Below are 24,471 nucleotides of genomic sequence, written 5' to 3'. Positions count from 1 at the left end.
CAAGTTTGGACCTGTTCACACTTGGAGGAGAACCGCAAGGCTGCGGAGAAGAGCTGGAGAGCAGCAAGAGGTTCTGCAGCTGCAGAAGCAGAACAAAGCAGAACCGCAAGAGTACGGAGAACAAGCAGACAGAGAGGACACAAGGAAAGACACAGCAGGGAAAGGAGCCACAGACAAGGAGACTGACAGACAGAGGTAGGACACAGTTCAGACAAGGTAACGGTATGAGACAAGGTACAGGACCAAGGACACAGGAACCAGGATGTACTGACTCCTGGTGGGCAGAGAGGATTGGTACAAGACAAGGCTAGAACAAAGCCACAGAGACCAGGATAAGACAAGGCAAGGAGTAATAGCACCGGGACCAGGATATTCTGCCTCCTGGAGGACGGACTGAGTAGTACTAGGCAACGTACAGAGACACAAAGATTAGGAATAAAGCCTCCAGAGAAGGTTGAGACATAGGACAGGGCCTGGCTTCCTCAGCAGCAAGAAAATAACAGAGATAACACATTGTACAGGCAAGATCCACTGGGTGGAGCTGCCTAAATACTAGAGGGCTCTTGGTATTTGGTCAGGGACACATTAGAGAGGTGCACCCTGATTCCATAAGAACCAGAGGGTTCTGGCGCCGCCCCCCTATGCACACAGCCAGGAAACATGCACAGAGCACGGGGCTGGCAGCAGACAGAAATCACAGGATGACCTGGAGCAGTAAGTTGGTGTGTGAGGGATGGGAGGTCATGCAGTGATGCCAGCAGGGTTGTTACAGGTATATTGATCTACATCTTTTGCCCTTTCCATTTACAATGTCCTCCATCGTGCTGCTCTTTTCTTTCACATTTAAAAAATAAACAATTCTTCTTACCTTCCCCTACTCCAAAATTATGCAGCATCCTCTTCCATTGCTGGCACAGAGGCAGTCAGCTTACTTCATCGTGCCAGCCACAGGCACACCAGCGTCAGTTCCCTGATGGGTCGGCAATATTTATTGTAGTGCAAGGAACTGGCAGGTCTATAAGCCGTAATACATATAAGCTGAATGTGTATCCTCAGATGCAAAACCAGCTGGAAGAAGGGTTGGTATCAGCAGGCCCCCTCCTGCAGTATAGAGTGGTCACACCCATTGAGACCGCGCTCCTTATGCACTAGATCCCCAGACAGAATCTTATCCTGTATCCTCTGCATGCAGGGAGCTCCCCCTAGTGGTGGCTGCAGACAGAATCTTTTCATGTGTCTCTGTATACAGTGAGCTCCCCTAGTGGTGGCTGCAGACAGAATCTTATCATATATCTCTGTATACAGGGAGCTCCCCCTAGTGGTGGCTGCAGACAGAGAGATTCTTATCATGTATCTCTGTATACAGGGAGCTCCCCCTAGTGGTGACTGCAGGCAGGATCTCATCATGTGTCTCTGTATACAGGGAGCATCCCCTAGTGGTGACTGCAGACAGGATCTTATCATGTATCTCTGTATACAGTGAGCTCCCCCTAGTGGTGGCTGCAGACAGGATCTTATCATGTATCTCTGTACAGAGGGATCTCCCCCTAGTGGTGACTGCAGAGAGGATCTTATCATGTATCTCTGTATACAGGGAGCTCCTCCAATTGGTGGCTGCAGACAGGATCTTATCACGTATCTCTGTATACAGGGACCTCCCCCTAGTGGTGACTGCAGACAGGATCTTATCAGGTATCTCTGTATACAGGGAGCTCCCCCTAGTGGTGACTGCAGACAGGATCTTATCAGGTATCTCTGTATACAGGGAGTTCCCCCTAGTAGTGGCTGCAGACAGAATCTTATCATGTATCTCTGTATACAGGGAGCTCCCCCTAGTGGTGACTGCAGACAGGATCTTATCATGTATCTCTGTATACAGGGAGCTCCCCCTAGTGGTGGCTGCAGGAAGTCAGAATGTATAATGCTGATTTGTTCATACAGGAGATTTTTAACTATCTTCAGTAATTGGAAAAATAAAGCCATAATGATTTATAAAGTCTCATGGTTTACTGATGCAGCTGATGGGTCTTGGTAATGCTCTTTGGGAGAACTGAGTCTTATGAAATTAATGATGCAGAATTCTAGTCCTAGAAAATAACATAATGCAAAAGATGGAGATTCACAGTGCATTTCAATTATTTCCCCTTGGATAAGCAGCTGCTTCTCTCCCTCTCTCAAAACACTATTACATTGCAATAACCAGTTGTATGCCAGCACTGTGCAGTGGGTGATGGTGCAATTTCAGCCACATATAAGATTAATTAACCATAACTTGCCTAATCTTACTTACTGAACTCCAGTTATCAGTTATTGAACTCTCGCTCGTTCTTTATGTTTCAATCCTTCATCACTTTTGAGATCTCTGCGTGCTGTCAGTGAATGGGAACAGAAGTCAATAGCGACATCACCACTGAGTTTGTTACAATTGTATCCAGTGCTGACAATCCTCTGTGATCGAGGCAGCGGTCTCGGCTCCATAAAGACAATTTATCTTTTCTGATACATTGCAGCAATATTCAGGATCCGCAGTGACATCACACAGACAATTGTCTTCCCTGGAAACAATTGATAGGGAGAATTGTTTCTATATGAGGTCTTTATTTTCTATTTACTAATCAAGAATGTTTCAATTCACCAACACTAAGCAGTGAAGCATCAAGTGCAATAGTGTATTGCAGAGTTGCAAAAGTGTTCAGTGTAAAATGAAAAAATCTTTAGTTACACAGGACTTCATGTATTAATTTAGCGCCGAATATTAATTATACATTTTCAGAGAATGGTTTGTTTGCATAGGACTCCAGCCTAGGTGTAATGAGATCATGAACCAGCAGATGGCGCCAGACTGAGCCTAAGATTCTAACAGGAAGGCATCATGTCTGCTGTTTTCTGAAGGAAGCAGCAAGAACACAGTCATCCTGATGATAGGAGAGGGTCTGAGCTGCCTCCTTCAGCAGTGGCCCAATTGCATCAATTATACCACAGTTATCCTACCAAAGCATAGGGAGGAAGCAGCCACACCTGTGCTGGAGCCTAAGGGGGTGCATAATGGCCCCTCTGGGATATACGAAGACACCTGGTACCTGCTGAGAAGAGCCCTGCTGGAGATTCTGCATTGGAACCAAGATGGTGAAGTTACAAATCTGGAAACTGTACTAACCCAGAGAAAGGCACCGCAGATAGGGCGCAGGCAAAGTCGTAATGCAATGCTGAATGTAGTAGAGCGCCCCCTATGTAATGCTCAGAGCTGCATAGCACCCACTATGCAATCCTGTCTGCAGTATAGTGCCCCCTATGTAATGTTCTCTGCAGTATAGCGCCCCCTATGTAATGCTCACAGCTGCATAGCACCCACTATGCAATCCTGACTGCAGTATAGCGCCCCCTATGTAATGCTCTCTGCAGTATAGTCCCTATGTAATGTTCTTTGAGGAATAGCGCCCCCTATGCAATGCTCTCTGCAGTATAGCGCCCCCTATGTAATGCTCTCTGTAGTACAGCGCCCCCTATGTAATGCTCTCTGCAGTATAGCGCCCCCTATGTAATGCTCTCTGCAGTATAGTCCCTATTTAATGCTCTCTGCAGTATAGCGCCCCCTATGTAATGCTCTCTGCAGTATAGCGCCCCCTATGTAATGCTCTCTGCAGTATAGCGCCCCCTATGCAATGCTCTCTGCAGTATAGCGCCCCCTATGCAATGCTCTCTGCAGTATAGCGCCCCCTATGTAATGCTCTCTGCAGTATAGCACCCCCTATGCAATGCTCTCTGCAGTATAGCGCCCCCTATGCAATGCTCTCTGCAGTATAGCATCCCCTATGTAATGCTCTCTGCAGTATAGCGCCCCCTATGCAATGCTCTCTGCAGTATAGCGCCCCCTATGTAATGGTCTCTGCAGTATAGCGCCCCTATGCAATGCTCTGTGCAGTTTAGCACCCCCTATGCAATCCTCTCTGCAGTATAGTGCCCCCTATGTAATGCTCTCTGCAGTATAGTGCCCCCTATGAAATGCTCTCTGCAGTATAGCGCCCCCTATGCAATGCTCTCTGCAGTATAGTGCCCCCTATGTAATGCTCTCTGCATTATACCGCCCCCTATGTAATGCTCTCTGCATTATACCGCCCCCTATGTAATGCTCTCTGCATTATACCGCCCCCTATGTAATGCTCTCTGCATTATACCGCCCCCTATGAAATGCTCTCTGCAGTATAGCACCTCCTATGTAATGCTCTCTGCAGTATAGTGCCCCCTATGTAATGCTCTCTGCATTATACCGCCCCCTATGTAATGCTCTCTGCAGTATAGCGCCCCCTATGAAATGCTCTGTGCAGTATAGCCCCCCTATGTAATGCTCTCTGCAGTTTAGCACCTCCTATGTAATGCTATCAGCAGTATAGTGCCCCCTATGAAATGCTCTCTGCAGTATAGCACCTCCTATGTAATGCTCTCTGCAGTATAGTGCCCCCTATGTAATGCTCTCTGCATTATACCGCCCCCTATGTAATGCTCTCTGCAGTATAGCACCTCCTATGTAATGCTCTCTGCAGTATAGCGCCCCCTATGAAATGCTCTCTGCAGTATAGCGCCCCCTATGCAATGCTCTCTGCAGTATAGTGCCCCCTATGCAATGCTCTCTGCAGTATAGTGCCCCCTATGAAATGCTCTCTGCAGTATAGCGCCCCCTATGTAATGCTCTCTGCAGTATAGCGCCCCCTATGCAATGCTCTCTACAGTATAGCGCCCCCTATGTAATGCTCTCTGCAGTATAGCGCCCCCTATGTAATGCTCTCTGCATTATACCGCCCCCTATGTAATGCTCTCTGCAGTATAGCACCTCCTATGTAATGGTCTCTGCAGTATAGCGCCCCCTATGCAATGCTCTCTGCAGTATAGTGCCCCCTATGAAATGCTCTCTGCAGTATAGCGCCCCCTATGTAATGCTCTCTGCAGTATAGCGCCCCCCATGCAATGCTCTCTACAGTATAGCGCCCCCTATGTAATGCTCTCTGCAGTATAGCGCCCCCTATGTAATGCTCTCTGCATTATACCGCCCCCTATGTAATGCTCTCTGCAGTATAGCACCTCCTATGTAATGGTCTCTGCAGTATAGTGCCCCCTATGAAATGCTCTCTGCAGTATAGCGCCCCCTATGTAATGCTCTCTGCAGTATAGCGCCCCCTATGCAATGCTCTCTGGAGTATAGCGCCCCCTATGTAATGCTCTCTGGAGTATAGCGCCCCCTATGTAATGCTCTCTGCAGTATAGCGCCCCCTATGCAATGCTCTCTGCAGTATAGCGCCCCCTATGCAATGCTCTCTGCAGTATAGCGCCCCCTATGAAATGCTCTCTGCAGTATAGCACCCCCTACGCAATGCTCTCTGCAGTATAGCGCCCCCTATGTAATGCTCTCTGCAGTATAGCGCCCCCTATGCAATGCTCTCTGCAGTATAGCGCCCCCTATGTAATGCTCTCTGCAGTATAGCACCTCCTATGTAATGGTCTCTGCAGTATAGTGCCCCCTATGAAATGCTCTCTGCAGTATAGCGCCCCCTATGTAATGCTCTCTGCAGTATAGCGCCCCCTATGCAATGCTCTCTGGAGTATAGCGCCCCCTATGTAATGCTCTCTGGAGTATAGCGCCCCCTATGTAATGCTCTCTGCAGTATAGCGCCCCCTATGCAATGCTCTCTGCAGTATAGCGCCCCCTATGCAATGCTCTCTGCAGTATAGCGCCCCCTATGAAATGCTCTCTGCAGTATAGCACCCCCTACGCAATGCTCTCTGCAGTATAGCGCCCCCTATGTAATGCTCTCTGCAGTATAGCGCCCCCTATGCAATGCTCTCTGCAGTATAGCGCCCCCTATGTAATGCTCTCTGCAGTATAGCGCCCCCTATGCAATGCTCTCTGCAGTATAGCGCCCCCTATGCAATGCTCTCTGCAGTATAGCGCCCCCTATGCAATGCTCTCTGCAGTATAGCGCCCCCTATGAAATGCTCTCTGCAGTATAGCACCCCCTACGCAATGCTCTCTGCAGTATAGCACCCCCTATGTAATGTTCTCTGCAATATAGCGCCCCCTATGTAATGCTCTGTGCAGTATAGCGCCCCCTATGCAATGCTCTGTGCAGTGTAGCGCCCCCTATGCAATGCTCTCTGCAGTATAGTGCCCCCTATGTAATACTCTCTGCAGTTTAGCACCCCTATGCAATCCTCTCTGCAGTATAGCACCCCCTATGTAATGTTCTCTCCAGTATAGCGCCCCCTATGCAATGCTCTCTGCAGTATAGCACCCCATTTGTAATGCTCTCTGCAGTATAGCGCCCCCTATGTAATGCTCTCTGCAGTATAGCGCCCCCTATATAATGCACTCTGCAGTATAGCGCCCTCTATGTAATGCTCTCCGCAGTATAGCGCCCCCTATGTAATGCTCTCTGCAGTAAAGCGCCCCCTATGCAATGCTCAACTGCAGTATAGCGCCCTTTATGAAATGCTCTCTGCAGTATAGCACCCCCTACGCAATGCTCTCTGCAGTATAGCGCCCTCTATGCAATGCTCTGCAGTATAGCGCCCCCTATGCAATGCTCTGTGCAGTGTAGCTCCCCCTATGCAATGCGCTCTGCAGTATAGCGCCCCCTATGTAATGCTCTCTGCAGTAAAGCGCCCCCTATGCAATGCTCTCTGCACTATAGCGCCCCCAATGTAATGCTCTCTGCAGTATAGCGCCCCCTATGTTGTAATGCTCTCTGCAGTATAGCGCCCCCTATGCAATGCTCTCTGCACTATAGCGCCCCTATGCAATGCTCTCTGCACTATAGCGCCCCCAATGTAATGCTCTCTGCAGTATAGCGCTCCCTATGTAATCCTCTCTGCAGTATAGCGCCCCTATGTTATGTTCTCTGCAGTATAGCGCCCCCTATGTAATGCTCTCTGCAGTATAGCACCCCCTATGTAATGCTCTCTGCAGTATAGCGCCCCCTATGTAATGCTCTCTGCAGTATAGCGCCCCCTATGCAATGCTCTCTGCAGTATAGCACCCCCAATGTAATGCTCTCTGCAGTATAGCGCCCCCTATGTAATGCTCTCTGCAGTATAGCACCCCCTATGCAATGCTCTCTGCAGTATAGCACCCCCAATGTAATGCTCTCTGCAGTATAGCGCCCCCTATGTAATGCTCTCTGCAGTATAGCGCCCCTATGTAATGCTCTCTGCAGTATAGCGCCCCCTATGCAATGTTCTCTGCAGTATAGCGCCCCCTATATGATGCACTCTGCAGTATAGCACCCTCTATGTAATGCTCTCCGCAGTATAGCACCCTCTATGTAATGCTCTCCGCAGTATAGCGCCCCTATGCAATGCACTCTGCAGTATAGCTCCCCCTATGTAATTCTCTCTGCAGTATAGCACCCCCTATATAATGTTCTCTGCAGTTTAGCGTCCCCTATGTAATGCTCTCTGCAGTTTAGCGCCCCCTATGTAATGCTCTCTACAGTATAGCGCCCCCTATGTAATGCTCTCTGCAGTATAGCGCCCCTATGTAATGCTCTCTGCAGTATAGCACCCCCTATGTAATGCTCTCTGCAGTATAGCGCCCCCTATGTAATGCTCTCTGCAGTATAGCGCCCCTATATAATGCACTAAGCAGTATAGCGCCCCCTATGCAGTGCTTACTGCAGTATAGCGCCCCCTGTATAATGCACTCAGCAGTATAGCGCCCCCTATGTAATGATCTCTGCAGTATAGCGCCTCCTATGCAATGCTTACTGCAGTATAGCGCCCCCTATGTAATGCTCTCTGCAGTATTGCGCCCCCTATGTAATGCTCTCTGCAGTATAGCGCCCCCTATGTAATGCTCTCTGCAGTATAGCGCCCACTATGTAATGCTCTCTGCAGTATAGCGCCCACTATGCAATGCTCTCTGCAGTATAGTGCCCCCAATGCAATGCAATGCTTACTGCAGTATAGCGCCCCCTATAATAATTTTCATTCTTATATAGCGCTAACATATTCCACAGTGCTTTACAGTTTGCACATATTTTCATCACTATCCCAGATGGGGCTCACAATCTATATTCTCTATCAGTATGTCTTTGGAGTGTGGGAGGAAACCCACGCAAACACGGGGAGAACATACAAACTCCTTGCAGATGTTGTCCTTGATGGGATTCAAACCTAGGACTCCAGCAGTGCAAGGCTGCAGCGCTAACCACTGAGCCAACGTGCTACCCGTGATGCTGTATAGCATCCCCTATGTAATGTTCTGGTTTAGTAGAAATACACACTATAGTTTGCAATCATTGTGCTGTGAAACCTTCCATTTTCTCATGTGCGTCCGTTCCTTCTAGTCATCTGTAGCTCGTCCGTTCCTTCTAGTCGTCAGTAGCTCGTCCGTTCCTTCTAGTAGTCAGTAGCTCGTCCGTTCCTTCTAGTCGTCAGTAGCTCGTCCGTTCCTTCTAGTCGCCAGTAGCTCGTCCGTTCCTTCTAGTCGCCAGTAGCTCGTTCGTGCCTTCTAGTAGTCAGTAGCTCGTCCGTTCCTTCTAGTCGTCAGTAGCTCGTCCGTTCCTTCTAGTCGTCAGTAGCTCGTTCGTTCCTTCTAGTCGTCAGTAGCTCGTCCGTTCCTTCTAGTCGTCAGTAGCTCGTCCGTTCCTTCTAGTCGTCAGTAGCTCGTCCGTTCCTTCTAGTCCTCAGTAGCTCGTCCGTTCCTTCTAGTCGTCAGTAGCTCGTTCGTTCCTTCTAGTCGTCAGTAGCTCGTCCGTTCCTTCTAGTTGTCCGTAGCTCGTTCGTTCCTTCTAGTCGTCAGTAGCTCGTCCGTTCCTTCTAGTCCTCAGTAGCTCGTCCGTTCCTTCTAGTCGTCAGTAGCTCATCAGTAGCTCGTCCGTTCCTTCTAGTCCTCAGTAGCTCGTCCGTTCCTTCTAGTCGTCAGTAGCTCGTTCGTTCCTTCTAGTCGTCAGTAGCTCGTCCGTTCCTTCTAGTCGTCAGTAGCTCGTCCGTTCCTTCTAGTCGTCAGTAGCTCGTCCGTTCCTTCTAGTCCTCAGTAGCTCGTCCGTTCCTTCTAGTCGTCAGTAGCTCGTCCGTTCCTTCTAGTCGTCAGTAGCTCGTCCGTTCCTTCTAGTCGTCAGTAGCTCGTTCGTTCCTTCTAGTCGTCAGTAGCTCGTCCGTTTCTTCGAGTCGTCAGTAGCTCGTCCGTTCCTTCTAGTCGTCAGTAGCTCGTCCGTTCCTTCTAGTCCTCAGTAGCTCGTCCGTTCCTTCTAGTCGTCAGTAGCTCGTCCGTTTCTTCTAGTCGTCAGTAGCTCGTCCGTTCCTTCTAGTCGCCAGTAGCTCGTCCGTTTCTTCGAGTCGTCAGTAGCTCGTCCGTTCCTTCGAGTCGTCAGTAGCTCGTCCGTTCCTTCTAGTTGTCAGTAGCTCGTCCGTTCCTTCTAGTCGTCAGTAGCTCGTCCGTTCCTTCTAGTCGTCAGTAGCTCGTCCGTTCCTTCTAGTCGTCAGTAGCTCGTCCGTTCCTTCTAGTCGTCAGTAGCTCGTCTGTTCCTTCTAGTCGTCAGTAGCTCGTCCGTTCCTTCTAGTCGTCAGTAGCTCGTCCGTTCCTTCTAGTCGTCAGTAGCTCGTCCGTTCCTTCTAGTCGTCAGTAGCTCGTCCGTTCCTTCTAGTCGTCAGTAGCTCGTCAGTTCCTTCTAGTCCTCAGTAGCTCGTCCGTTCCTTCTAGTCGTCAGTAGCTCGTCCGTTCCTTCTAGTCGTCAGTAGCTCGTCCGTTCCTTCTAGTCGTCAGTAGCTCGTCCGTTCCTTCTAGTCGTCAGTAGCTCGTCCGTTCCTTCTAGTCGTCAGTAGCTCGTCCGTTCCTTCTAGTCGTCAGTAGCTCGTCCGTTCCTTCTAGTCGTCAGTAGCTCGTCCGTTCCTTCTAGTCGTCAGTAGCTCGTCCGTTCCTTCTAGTCGTCAGTAGCTCGTCCGTTCCTTCTAGTCGTCAGTAGCTCGTCCGTTCCTTCGAGTCGTCAGTAGCTCGTCCGTTCCTTCGAGTCGTCAGTAGCTCGTCCGTTCCTTCTAGTTGTCAGTAGCTCGTCCGTTCCTTCTAGTCGTCAGTAGCTCGTCCGTTCCTTCTAGTCGTCAGTAGCTCGTCCGTTCCTTCTAGTCGTCAGTAGCTCGTCCGTTCCTTCTAGTCCTCAGTAGCTCGTCCGTTCCTTCTAGTCCTCAGTAGCTCGTCCGTTCCTTCTAGTCGTCAGTAGCGCTGCTTGCTGACAACTTCAGTCAATTCTTCTAGAGGAGGAAAATCATTATGGATCTATATTGTCTCTTTTTGTAAAGACTGATCAGATACATAATAACATATAATAGCATGGAATCTGCATTGTGAAAATTGGCCTTAGTAAGATGTAGCAGAGCTGAACGTGTTGTTTTTGGGTTGGAGCTGCACAGATCACATGAAGACCCACAAGGTGCAGCAAATGCAACAAGCACGTGGCGAAAAATGCAGCAGGTCTCAGGTGTTTGTAAGTCTCTTATGGCGGTCGGCATGTGATCACAATCCCTTCTATTACCCGGCGATGTTATAGCGGTTTTTGCCCTAATCACCCTGTAGGCTTACAGGCAGTCCTATGCAAAATGGATGTGACAATGGGGCCCAATAACAAACTTAGCTCTGCTGCATCTCACAGTCAATTACTAAACTCCTGACTGTTTTCTTGCATTCTTGGCCATTAAGAATAACCTAGCAACTTGAAGGTGGGGGAAGAGGGAACCATAGCAGCCTAAAAACACCCATCTCCTCCTCCAGGGTGACCCAGAAGGAGGGTGAAGGATTGTTCTCTTGTCAGTGACTTTATCCATTTGTCACAGCAAAGGTCGAGAGGTCGGTCTGCGTGACCCCCTGACATGTCACAAGTCTCAACTCCCCCTCCCCCCTGATATTGAGCACTTGTCTGCTGTACACATGTGCTGAGAAGCCCTGATGACTTATAATCAATAGCTTCATACTGATCCTGATTGGAGTGTAAGACATGATACCAGTCACATCCAAAGCTGCATTCGAAATCCTGCTAATACTGCTCAAAATGTATCAGTAGAATGGGAAATGCAGCTTTGGATGTGAATATGACATAATCTGTATTTCCTGCAGCCACCACTAGGGGGAGCTCACAACAAGCAGATTTATCCAGTTTTGTAGTAATGAGTTATAAATCCACTATGTAGCTCCCTCTAGTGGCTGATCCAGGTAGGCAGGTTTTTATCATTAACCCTTGTGCGTGGCATGATATGAAGATTATTATGCGGACAATAAGGAAGCTTGGGAATGATGGTAGATTTACAAGATGCAGAACTGAGAAAGCAGCTCTGGTGGGGACTAGAGTACAGAATATGATTCATATATCCTGCAGTCAGCACTAGGGGGAGCTCACAACAAGCAGATTTAAACAGCGCCCTTAGAAATTAAATAGCCTTGATTAAGCTTCCTCTTGCTGTTGCAGCAGATAGGCTGCATTTTGTCATGACCAGTTTGGGGGAATGTAAGGATTATTATACTGAATTATGGAATGCAGCTCTGGAGTAACATTACTCCACTAGAGGGCGCTGTCACACCACACATAGTTCTACAACTTCTACAGAGCTCCCCCTAGTGGTGGATGCAGGCGGTTTGATTTATATCCTGTAATTCCACAACAAGCAGAGATCTTGAAAATAGAGAGGAATTAAAAAGTAAGTTAGAAAGTTGCGGAACTTTGTATTATCCATTGGTCAAACTCGATTTACATAGGACTGAACAAACCCTGTAGTAGGAAGACGCCCAGCCTTACAACACGACAGGTGATGGATAGATGTAGCAGAGCTCAGTTTGGTTGCATCTCACAGCTCCTATCTCTTATCCATGATACATCCAGAGAAGTCTTGCAGAAAGTGGGCACATAGTCATTCCATCATAGCGTGACGCGGCAGAGCGGAGTTGGCCTGGTGTGTAGTCTTCCATTAGGTTCAGCTCTACAGTGATATTGAACCAGAATTTAAAAGTGTGTGGCATAATGTTCTACAGTCCAAGATTGTGTTATCTGAAGTCTTACATGGGACTGCAGACACAATGGTATAGAGACATTTTACAATGGACAAACTACATTATGTATCAATGTTGAATATTCCTTAATTTTAGGCTATGTGCACACGGTGCGGATCCTCCAGCGGATTTTTCCGTGTGGATTTCTTACTTTTTTTTTGCGGTTTTACTGCCGTTTTTGTGCGGTTTTCCACCTGCGGGTTTGTAGAATGGATCATGTGGAAAACTGCAGCAAAACCGCACAAAAGTCACATGCTGCTTTTTTTTTACGCACAAAAACGGCGCGGAAAAATCCCCAGCATGTGCACAGCGTTTTTTTTGTTTTTTTTTACATAGGCTATAATGGTACTGTACATCACCTGCAGTTCTGCTGCAGATCCGCAGCGGCAAATCCGCTGCGGATCCGCAGTAGAAACTGCGGCCGCGCGGATTTTGTAAAATCCGCAGGTAAATCTGCAGGTCAAAAGACCTGCGGATTGGCCTGCGGTTTTGCCCTGCGTTTTTTCATCTCCACAATGGAGGAGATGGCAAACCACAGCAGAATCCGCCGAAAGAATTGACATGTCAATTCTCTGCGGTTTTGAAACCGCAGCAAATCCGTGCGGAAAATTCCGCAGCGTCTGCACAGCATTTTTTCCATTGGTTAGAATGCTACTGTACACCACAGCACTGTTCAGTACAGAACTGAGTGTAATAAGAAATTAACGGATTATTAATATTTAACAAGCACTTCTTTATATTCTTACATAGGACTGCATATGGACCTACTGGATCAACTTAGCTACACAGTTCCCTTGCAATACAGCAGATCTGAATTTAATATCCCTCATGTTATTACATAGGACTGCATGTGAACTCTCTGCATTTCTTTTGCTATTCCACTTCAGATACACTGCAGCAGTACAGATTTCTGGGCATTTGGAAAAAATGTTTCACAACCTCAAAAAGTATCAGATGTGTGTTTGCATGGGACTGCAAGACGATCTACTACCTTATTTGAACTGAGTTTGTCAGTTGGCACAATGCCCCATAACAGCACATAGGTCTGTAGGTGAATCTGATGCTTTAGTTTAGCTCGGAGCCATCAACATTTACATGTAATGTGGTTGACGTGAATTTGTCATTTGGCTCAATATTTCCCAATCCATTATTTTTTTCCTTTTTTACATAGGACTGCACCAGAAACTACTACTTTCTTACAGTTCAGAAAGTTTACGCTGCAGGACTGAGTTTATAAATTGGCCACAAATATAGCTCCAACATGCTCTGCGGTGCAGTACAGAGATTGTTATTACTTATATCAGTTCCTGTCCTTATCTGGGCTCATATTCTGAGATTTATAGTTTTTTTTTTTTAGATGTTGTCCTTGGCTGGATTCGAACCCAGAACCTCGGTGTCCAGATCCTGGGTTCGAATCCGACCATGGACAATTTCCGGATGCAGTTTGTAAATTTTTCTTGTGCTTGTGTAATAGTCATCCGCGTATCCCCGATTTCCTCCCACACTCCATAATCATACATATAGGTAATTATGATACATTATTTCTTTTTTTACATAGGACTGCAGGCGAAGCTACGGCATGGTAATAACTGAGTTCTCACGATGCACACGTCTCAGTATACGGCGTCGAGATCCACAACAACACCCCAGAAAACGTGCGAGGCACAAGTGTCTCCAGCGCCGCCTTCCTATTGGGAGAAGCAGCGGCTGCAAGTGTTTCCCAATGAATTGGTGGTGGGAGGGGGGTTGTTGTGAGAGAAAAGCTGGATTCAGTGTTCTTCCCCTTACAATCCAGGCAGGTTTCTGCTCTTCTTTATCTAGATCCGCCTCCATCCCCCTCCCTTCCCTTCGCTCTCTCCATCCATCTCTGTGAGCTTGGGAAAGTGGGTTAGTGAAGGAACCTTGTGTACACAATCTCAGTCCTGGCAGCAGCGGCAGCCGCACGTCCCCTCCGCTTCACTCCGGCTACTTGTAACTCTGGGATTGTTGTGCTGGATTTCCTCCTCTGGATCATCCTAGAAAAACCAAAAATCCAAAAATAGCAAAAACTGCAGAATCCAAACACCCCCCCCCCCCCCATCTCTCTGCTTACTTTGGGAAACTGCATGAAGATCCTGATCTTCTCCGATCCTTGGGATTGATTAACTTTGGGATTTAAAACAAGCAAACTGTTTTTTGTTGGAATTTTTTTTCATGGTTTTTGGCAAAAATTTGTTTTTTGGGAACAAGTTCTAGATTTTTTTTTTTTAAGTCTTTCTCTAGATTTGATTGGTTTTTTTCTCTTCTCGCGTTGTGATTGTAAAGTGGTTGACCATGGTTTGGAGGTGGCAAGCAGACAGGAACCAGTTGCCTCTTCTGCTTCTAAGACTCCTTTGCCTTCTCCCAACAGGATTGCCTGTCCGCAGCGTGGATTTTAACCGAAGCACAGATAACATCACTGTCCGGCAAGGGGATACAGCAGTACTCAGGTAGGGGGCGCTCCGCCTGCTTCTTCTTCTGCTCTTTATGTTGACATGTTGGAGGCTACTTGAGTCATCTAAGATGCTGGACTACACGAGAGTGGAGGAGTGGTACGAAGAGGTGTCCACCACAAAGGTCTTCTCCTACTTCCCTGGTTACTCCTTACTCTCCATTCTACAAGGATGTGCAGTCACGGTGCTACTATTGACACCTAACATTCTCCTCCACTCCTGGTGTCAGTATTTTCTAAAGTCTACCTTGCCTGTAATGATGCTCGATTGACTCATCTCATCATGTGAGGATGATCGAAGGTTGATCACGTGCTCATTGCAACCTACATCCGTCCCTTGCATAGTAGTCACATTGCAGTCCTCCCTGTGGAAGGGATGAGGACTTGGTGGGGGGGGAGCTTCTAAAAGGTCCATGTTTGTTGAGATGCAGGCAAAGATTGGGTTGGGAGCCCGTGTGATGCGTTGGAGGAGCTGGCATGGTATCTATATCTAGTGCGACACTAGATGGCTTCCCCGGCATGGAGGGAGTTAAGCGTTCTGTTGCTGGGAACATAGGCATGCTAGGATGTGCTGACACCTCATAGGTGCTAGCGTTCACGTCAAGGAGCACATAGTAGTCGTATTGGCATATCTTCATCATGGCCGTAGGGAATGGTCCATGCCATGACACAGGACTATCTGCAGAGTCAAGCCTGCCCCATAGACTTCACTCTCTACCAGAGCCTACGTCGCGGTGGCTGCAGTGACACCAAGATACACACTGGACAAGGCTAGGGAGCACTGCAGCATTCTGCGTAGAGGGGCACAAGGAGCCAAATATATTAACTCCATAGTTGTCGTAGGCTCCTTCTTCTTCTCGTTGGCCAGGTCTAGTCCTAAGAGGCTCCTAAGTACATCACTTTAAAGACAGTCAGGTTAATTAGTGCTCTACGTTAACTTCTGCGTGCCAATGGTAGGATAGGCAGGATAGGCTGGAAACGGGCTGCGTTATTGGTCCTTAGAGGACTGGGATGGAGAAGCAGGAGTTAACCCATTGAGCGTCATGTTGTTGATGGAGCTTGAGGTCTTCAAAGCTTACTGACCTTGCACATCCCATAGCACGTCATTAACACATTGAAACGTGCTCCATCCAGGTGTGAGTGCAGTGAAGTGGAGCGGAGGAGCATCGCAACTTGTCGAGGACGTGCAAAACACCAATGTGGCTATGTCAGTGGTGGTTGAGTCTTTGTGATGACGGCTCATGGTCATTTCATTGAGTACAGTAGGGTATTATGCACATTCATGCTTCCACCCATGACGATTGTGCTACTTTGTCTTCTGTGAAGCCCCATCTATTGCTACATATTGTTCCATGTGGTATACTGTATGTATGATGCTCTTCTCTATAGGATATTGGCCTGCAGATACACACATCTCATGGATTGTCATCCATAAAACTGATACCACAGCCAGTTTAACCCAACACACAGTGTCCTAGTGGTCATTCTGCAGGTTGTGGAGCAGCGCACTGTGTACAGGGTGGACAATGCTTGAGGCTGAGTGTTTGTGGGATGTGTATGGATTATCACACCATGTCCAAATCCAATTAGCATGTTGCACTTGGACCTCAGGACACGTCCCATCTACAGGTCATGTGTAAAGACATGGCATCTGTGGAACTTCTTATCTGGTCGGCTGCTTAAAGGGATTGTCTACGTCTTGTTAAAACCTTTGCAAAATTGATAAGAATGGGGATGTTCAATGGCGAAGAATCTCTGAGAAGATTAGAAAGGTTTTTGCAAAGTCCCGTAAGATCTTAGACTCGTGGTAGAATTTTAGATGGAATTTAAAGGTATCGTGTAAATTGATTTTGTGGATTATTCCACATGATTACGACGAAGCCCCCTAACTTGTGGCTCTCCAGCTGGAGAAAAATGACAATTCCTATGATGCCCTAATAGATTGTGGCCAGGGAAGTTTTGCAAGAGCTGGAGAGCCATTGGTTGGAGACCACTTGATTTATGATATGGGTGGAGTTGCGGCCTTACTCTAGTCGAAGAGTCACTGGACCGTGATGAAAATTATAGAGCAAATTTGTAGATATAAGTGATTGCTATGTTTCCAAAAACCCTTTAGACCTTCTTGACTTCAAACAAACATAATATCATAGTTTTCCGAAAATACCGGATATCAACGGTTCAGTACTGTCTGGTCTGATAGGAGTGAAACATTGTAGAAAAATCAGGACACTTAGAACAGAAAAATGGTCATAAATGTCACATGAGGCCCAGGGGAAAAAAGAACGTCTCCTCTCCCGACCCCATGACCATTATGGCTCCCCTAAGATCATATCTTACCAAGCATGCCACAAAAGCTCCAAGAAGTGGAGGGGGTCCCTGTGGTTATACTACCCCCAATGTCAGAAGCCAGGAATGATCGGCTGACCCAAAGTCTGACTGCAGCGGGGTTAAGGTGCGTATTTATATCTTGGATAAAACCCCTATTTTCTTACTTGCTCGAGGGGCTACTTAAAGTGAAACTTCAGTCATAAAGTTTTGGCAAGTAGTTCTGGTGGGAGTTGGTTACAAAAGGTAAAAAAATCAAAATGACGTTTCAGCCACATGGGGACTTTTTCAAGCCACATAAATTTATGTTCACCTCTTACTATATTTGGCTTGAAAAAGGCCCCATGTGGCCGAAACGTCGTTTTGATTTTTTAACCTTTTTGTATGCACTAAACAATAAAGGGATTTCTTGGAGGAGAACGTCTGGCACCTTGGACCTTCTTTCATTTTTAATGATCTGGCAACATTGTGCGCAGATGCTCCAAGACTGCACAGACCATGGAGTGGTGCATGGGAGGAGACATTGTTCCAAACTGGTGCGAGCCATTTGGCAAAGGGCATCCGCAATACTACAACTGTAGTGGTCAAAGCCCAAGAGACTCAGGAGTCAGCAGTGTACTTATACAGCTCTGGCAACAATTAAGAGACCACTGCAACATTTTCAGTCTGTCGGACTTTTCTCTTTATATTTTTGAGTAAAATGTAAATTGCTCTTTTATTCTATAAACTACTGACAACATGTCTCCGAATTTCCAAGCAATAAATTTTTTGTATTTATTTTCAGAAAATGAGAAATGGTCAAAATAAGGCTACTTTCACACATCAGGTTTTCGGCGTCAGGCGCGATCCGGCGTGGTGCCGGAACGCCGGATCCGGCAAATGTTTAGTAAAACCGGATGTGACGGATCCGGTTTTCTGCCGGATCCGTCTTTTTCTTGACAGACAAAACCGGATCCGTCTCATCCGGTTCATCCGTTTTTCTATCCGTTTTTCGACGGATTACGCCGGATCCGGTTTTTAAAATTGACCCTTGTGGCCTTCCGAACGGGATTGGCTACTGGAAAACTATATATAGCGTGTTCCTACAGCCCTTCTTTGACAGGTTGGAGAGGAGAAAGTGCAGGTTGGAGAGAAGAGCAAGTTACTGGCGAAGATGGATGTTGTGATTGGAAATATTTTGAAGAATTTGGCGGATTTTACAGCGGAGGCAAATCATTTGAGGGTGATTGTTCTGGAGAAGGAGAGAGCGAGACAGCAGCGCATCAGGCATCGTAGACGACGTTTGTGGATCCACCCCATCACAGCCAAGAGAATGACGCGTGGGGTCTATTCTACACTCTGCATGGACCTTCGACGAAACCCGGATACATTTTTTGGATATGTTAGGATGAAAATGGAGAATTTTGATTACTTGGTGGAGCGCATTGCACACCGCATAAGAAAAGCGGACACCTATTGCCGCTTCTCTGTTTCACCCGCAGAGCGTCTGATGGTGACTTTAAGGTAAGCCACATTTATTGGATGTGATCGCATCAGAGCACACTTTCACTGCAATCTTGTTGGTGGTAGTTTGTATCTCCAAGTGTTATAGCTCAGTTTTGGTATGTAATGCTGTGATTTAAAACTAATTTATTGTTTTTTAACTCCCCACAGATTTCTTGCAACTGGAGAATCCCTTTCGTCACTGCAATTCCAGTACAGACTCGGGATTTCCACCATATCTGGAATTGTGAAGTGCACATGCCGTGCACTGTGGGACTCCTTAGCTGAAGAGTTTTTACCAGAGCCCACAACAGAGAGGTGGATTGAAATTGCTGACAAGTTTCAACAGATATGTCAGTTTCCCAACTGCTTGGGCGCTGTGGACGGGAAACATATCCGCATTGTAAAGCCAGCTGGATCGGGATCGGAATATTTCAATTACAAGAAATATTTTTCAATTGTCCTCATGGCCATCGCTGACGCGGAATACAAATTTATTGCGGTTGATATTGGGGCCTATGGCCGCTCCAATGACTCTCAAGTTTTCAAACTGTCTGCCATGGGGCGTAAACTGTATGGAAACACCTTCCAGTTCCCACCCCCTAGACCGCTGCCGCAAACATCTGGTCCACCTATGCCATTTGTCTGTGTAGGGGATGAAGCCTTCCAGCTGTCAGAACACCTTTTGAAACCGTACTCTAGCAGAGGATTGTCAAGACCAAAACGCATTTTTAATTACCGCCTCACAAGAGCAAGAAGAATGGTTGAATGTACCTTTGGTATTCTGACAGCCAAAAGGCGGGTCCTATTGACTGCGATCAACCTCAAGACAGAAACTGTGGACGAGGTGATCAAAGCGTGCGTGGTACTCCACAATTTTGTTATCTGCAAGGAACCCATTTCCATTGAGGACACCTCTGAAGAAACCACCTTGCAAGATTACCATGACATTACCACTAGAAGTTCTGTGACGGTTTCAGTAATGAGGGACAATTTTGCACTATACTTTATGTCACCTCAAGGCAGAGTACACTGGCAGGATGACAGGGTGTGAAAGATTTGTGCCCTAACCAAACTTGTGTACCTTCTGTACCAACAGTATATACCTTTGCCAACCAAAGTTGGCTATCTTGTCATGGTCTCTATTTTTAGCTTTAGGCCACAGTTGTGTTCCTGGTTGTGTTTTATGCAAAGTATTTCACCTTTTAACAAAAGCTGTGTACATTGTTAGGAAATCACCAACAATAAACACAACTTTTTAGGTGAAATACTTTGCTTCAAACACAACCAGGAACACAACTGTGGCAAAAAGCTAAAATTTACCCACAGTTATATACCTAGTTTTGAATACCATTTCACCTTTTAAATACCCTGTATTTAACCTTTTTCGCCGCAGAAAGAAATGACAGACAACCAGTGTAAAATAATTTAACTTTTATTGAAAAATGTTTTTTTTAGTAAACTTTTTTAAAATTTTAATAAACTTGTTTAATAAAGCTTTGAAACCATAAAACTGAAACCATAAAACTGGTCATTTTTATTTAAATACACACATTATAAATCTGTGTAGTGTGGGGTGGAAATACTGCTGTAGGGGCTGCGGGACACTTCGACACTGGGTGTGTAGAGAGAGGACTGGGATCATGGTGGGGAAGGAACAGTTAGAGGTGAAGGTGTGGAAAAAACTACAGAATGGGTGGACATGTGGGAAGCAGAAGAGGTGGTGGGTGGTGGAGTGGAGGGTTGGGCAGGGACTGTAGGAGCAGATGATGTTGATGGCAAGTTGTATGGGGAAGGAGTTTGGTACGGGGAAGGAGTTTGATACGGGGCAGGTTGCTGGAAGTGGGGAGATGTCTGGTACGGGGCAGGTTGCTGGAAGTGGGGAGATGTCTGGTACGGGGCAGGTTGCTGGAAGTGGGAAGATGTCTGGTAATGGGGAGGTTGCTGGTACTGGGGAGGTTGCTGGTGCTGGGGAGGTTGCTGGTGCTGGGGAGGTTGCTGGTGCTGGGGAGGTGGATGGTGCTGGGGAGGTGGATGGTATGTAATAGGAGGGGGAGGATGGAAAGTGGCTGGAGGGGGTGCAGATGTAATAGGAGGGGGAGGATAAAAAGTGGCTGGAGGGGGTGCAGGTGGAGGAACTACAGTGGTGGGAGGTGGAGGTTGGGAGGTAACCTGCTGTAGAGCACCGTGGCATGAATGCATTACATGCATCTGCTGGGCAGGAGAGAGCGTTTCCATGCGCCCCACAACAGACCTGAAAAAGGTGTGGTTTGGCGAAGATCTTGCTTCTGAATGCATGGTTTGCAGAAGTGTCTTCACCTCCAGAATGCTGGAGTTGATCTGCTGAAAGCCTGCGGAGATTTGCTCTGACAAGACTTTTAGACAGTTCTGGAAAGATGCATTCAGATGCAAGAACTCTGGCGCATAAGTCTTTTCCTGACCCCTCTGCCGCTGCCGCCCAGTACCCGCAGGTGTACTAGAGGCGGCAGGGGCAGAAGGGTGGGGTAAAGGGAAAGCGATCTCCTCACCAGCAGCTTCATGTAATGTAGGCGGCCACGATGCTCCTGTGCTGGTGGATGGGACAGATGGGTCGAATGTGTGGGAAGGCTGGGAAGGTGCAGATGTACCGGGGCGGTAGAAGTGTCCCTCGGTGCCGGTCTCCTCAGGGATCGCCTCAGCAGGGTCCAATCGTGCAGGCTCCCGAGTGCTGCTCACCGTGCTGTGGAATAAAGAGAAAAAAAAACAATTAAAATACTGACATGGTATGGCCCTGGCTGAAAAAAAAATTTACATCTAACATTTTTTTTCACATGTGGTGTGTAATATTTACCTTCTGGTGAGCATTGTTTCCCAGAGGAACGACAGGGCTTGTGCGTACTTGTACTTGCTCCTGCGTCCTCCAGATCCACTCGGGGCCCGCATCTCTTTATTGAACTCCTTCTTGAAACGATCCCTCACAGACCGCCACCGATTCACAATTCTGTTCCCTGAAACGAGAAAGGAGTGGTTAGTATACAACATCAGTGTTTCCCAAACTCCAGTCCTCATGGTCCCCAGGGGTCATGTTTTCAGGATTTCCATAGTAAATAAAAATCCTGAACACATGATCCGTGGGGACCACGAGGACTGGAGTTCGGGAAACACTGGTTTACATCAAGCAACCGGTACTGTATATACTTACGCTCTTTAATCTGGGCCCGAACATCGAGGTCCTCCCAGCGGTCCACAAGGAGCGAACAGATTTCCTCCCAGAGTCGTCGGGTAACGATAAGGTCAGCGTGGCGGCGGTCAGCCATATTCCAGAGCGGCTCCCTTTCTCTGACGAGATCGATGAGGTGGTCCACATCGAGTCCTCCATCCTCACCGTCAGAGTCGGGAGCACGCTGTGAAGGCTGTTAAAGAAAAAGACAAAAATAACATAATTAGCCTCCACATAAGGAATGAAATAAAAAGTGCAAAAAAAAACAAAGCAAAAATATTTATACTTACACGCTGGTGACCGCCGCGTTGCTGTCGCCGACGACCCTGGGAGGCACTGCGAGGACCTCTTGGCCGAGCACCAGATTGGGAAGACTAGAGAAGAAAACAAAAAATGTTATGTCTTTGGATGTAGGCATTTGTTTGCTGTGTGTGGTCTGCAGAACATTGTTTTCTATGTGTTGTGTGTAGTGTGATGTTGTGTTTCTGCGTTTGATGCAAAAAACTTACCAATTGTGAGCCCACTCCAGGTGTCTGTCCACCCCTTCCTTCTTCTTCTGGGAGCTCCTCTTCATCTTGTGAATCCTGTTTTGAAATAAAAGGCAATGAATAGACATATATTACAGAGAAGATGGATTTTGGAAATAAAAACTTACCGTCAAACGCTGACGAAGCGAGGGAGGGCTCCCAGAAGATGATGTGCTGTCTTCCTGGTGGCCACACTCCATGCCTGTGGGTGGTGTTCCAGCTGCTGCCATTGCTGCTGCTGCTGCTGCATCTATTGGGCGGCTGTTGAATAAAGAGAAACAAAGGGCCAATGAATATCTTGATATTCAATAGCCCTAGTTTGGAGGAATGGGGGATTTGATAATTACCGTCTCTCATCTGCTGCTGTCCTCCCCTCCTCAGCATGTTCCATTTGCTGCTCCATTTGGGGTGGTGGTGGTGCTGATGGTGCTGCAGATGTCTCCTGCCTTCTCCTGCTTCGCTTGGTTGCTTTCTTGGGTGGCATGTTGGGTGTGGCTGTGGGTCCCACTGTCTTGCTTTTATATATGTCTTGTGGGCAGAGCTATTGAGCATGCTCAGACCAAAAAACCGGATCCGGCGCATTGCGGCGCTCATAGGCTTTCATTGTGTGAAAAAGCCGGACGCGCCGGATCCGGCGTGTCCGGCTTTTTCGCCGGAGACAAAAAACGTTACAGTAGCCGTTTTTTCCAGACGCCGGATCGCGACACATTGCCGGATCCGGCGAAAACCGGATGAAACGCATGGCCATCCGGCGCGATCCGGCGCAAATGCAAGTCAATGGGGGGGAAACCGGATCCGGCATTGCATTTCGCCGGATCCGGTTTCTGTCAAAAGCGCCGGATCGCGCCTGACGGCGAAAACCTGATGTGTGAAAGAGGCCTAACAAAAAAATGCAGAGTGCTTGTAGACCTCAAATAATGCAAAGAAAACAAGATCATAATCATTTAGAAACAACAATACTAATGTTTTACCTCAGGAAGAGTTCAGAAATCAATATTCTGTGGATTCCCCATGATTGTTAACCCCAGCTTTACTGCGTCTTGGCTGCTTTCCTCCAGTCTCTCACACGGCTTTTGGGTGACCTTATGCCACTCCTGGTACACATATGTCAGCAGTTCTTCTTTGTCTGATGGCTTGTGACTCTCCATCTTCCTCTTGATTACATTCCAGAGGTTTTCAGTGGGGTTCAGGTCTAGAGATTGGGCGGCCATGGCAGGGATTTGATGTGGTGGTCCTTCATCCACACATTGACTGACCTAGCTGTGTGGCATGGCGCATTGTCCTCAGAGTTGGGGAACATTGCCTGAGCAGAAGGAATCAGCTGTTTTTCCAGGATAACCTTGTATGTGGCTTGATTCATACGTCCTTCACAAAGATTAACCTGCCCAATTCTAGCCTTTCTGAATTATCCCCAGATCATCACCGATCCTCCACCAAATTTCACAGTGAGTGCTAGACACTGTGCCTTGTACGCCTCTCCAGGTCTCCGTCTAACCATTAGATGACCAGGTGTTGGGCAAAGCTGAAATTTAGACTCCTCAGAGAAGATTACCTTACGCCAGTCCTCTATGGTCCAATCCTTATGGTCTTTGGCAAATTTCAGCCTGGCTCTCCTTTGCTTCTCATTGATAAAAGGCTTTTTTTCTAGCTATACATGACTTGAGCCCTGCCTCTATGAGCCTGTTATGAGCTGTTCTTGCCGTGCACTTCACCCCAGCTGCCATTTGCCATTCCTTTTGTACGTCGCTTGATGTCATCCTGCGGTTGCTGAGTGACATTCGAATAAGAATGACGGTCATCCCGGTCAGTGGAGAGCCGTTTTCGCCCTCTGCCGGTCTGTAGCTTTGTTGTCCCCAGTGTCTACTGCTTGACCTTGTTGTAATGGACTGCCGTCTTAGAAATTTTAAGGATGGAGGCAACATGACGCTCACTGTATCCCTCTGCTAGCAAAGCCAGACTTGAGCCCTTCTTTTCCTCACTCAAGACTTTTCTTTTCACCTCCGTTGGCATGGTTAAAAGTTATTTTTTTCATTCCTATTACTTTTGGGATATTACTAGCTCTTGTTTTGACGTCCAGCTTGTCCTATTGCAAGAGGATTGTGAACACCAAGCAGGGTTTTTTATGCTTTCCTTCGTTAAATAAGATTTGGTTCAGAAGCACATTAAGTAGAATGAGGTGTACTCTGGTTGGAATTCAAAGAGAAACTGATTTTTATAAAACTGTGAAGTGGTTTCTTAATTTTTGTCAGAGCTGTATATTGATGACCTGTCCTATCAGAACGTTGGGGGTCTGATACCTGGCACCACTGTTAATTACCCGTTAGCTGATTAGTCAATGATATATAGGTCCAGAAGAGCTCCGCTCCGCACACTGTGGCCTTTCTAGGGTGCAGCACTTCTCTTACTGAAGTGAATAGGAGCTGCAGTACCCAATAGCACCACTATG

At 47.2% G+C, this 24,471-nt stretch overlaps 1 protein-coding gene and 1 long non-coding RNA gene across 3 annotated transcripts in view; one reads left to right on the top strand and one right to left on the bottom strand.

Moving 5' to 3' along the window:
* Nucleotides 1-11,683: 11,683 nt before the first annotated feature.
* LOC141091480 (uncharacterized) lies at nt 11,684-14,220 on the bottom strand. The gene is made up of 2 exons (XR_012232522.1): nt 14,115-14,220; nt 11,684-14,037 (listed from the first exon to the last, which is right to left on the bottom strand). It is a non-coding gene; the product is annotated as an uncharacterized lncRNA (long non-coding RNA).
* LSAMP (limbic system associated membrane protein) overlaps nt 14,206-24,471 on the top strand; it is a 1,037,990-nt gene continuing 1,027,724 nt past the window's right edge. For both annotated transcript variants that reach the window (XM_073577086.1, XM_073577085.1), the window contains exon 1: nt 14,206-14,490. In XM_073577086.1, coding sequence (XP_073433187.1) covers nt 14,336-14,490 — 155 coding nt within the window. In that variant the 5' untranslated portion in view covers nt 14,206-14,335. The remainder of the gene's footprint in view (nt 14,491-24,471) is intronic.

Source organism: Dendrobates tinctorius, unplaced genomic scaffold (assembly GCF_039654945.1).
Source record: "Dendrobates tinctorius isolate UK_male_01 unplaced genomic scaffold, ASM3965494v1 ptg000054l, whole genome shotgun sequence".
Lineage (NCBI taxonomy): Eukaryota > Metazoa > Chordata > Amphibia > Anura > Dendrobatidae > Dendrobates > Dendrobates tinctorius.
This window is presented reverse-complemented; position numbering and strand designations above follow the sequence as displayed.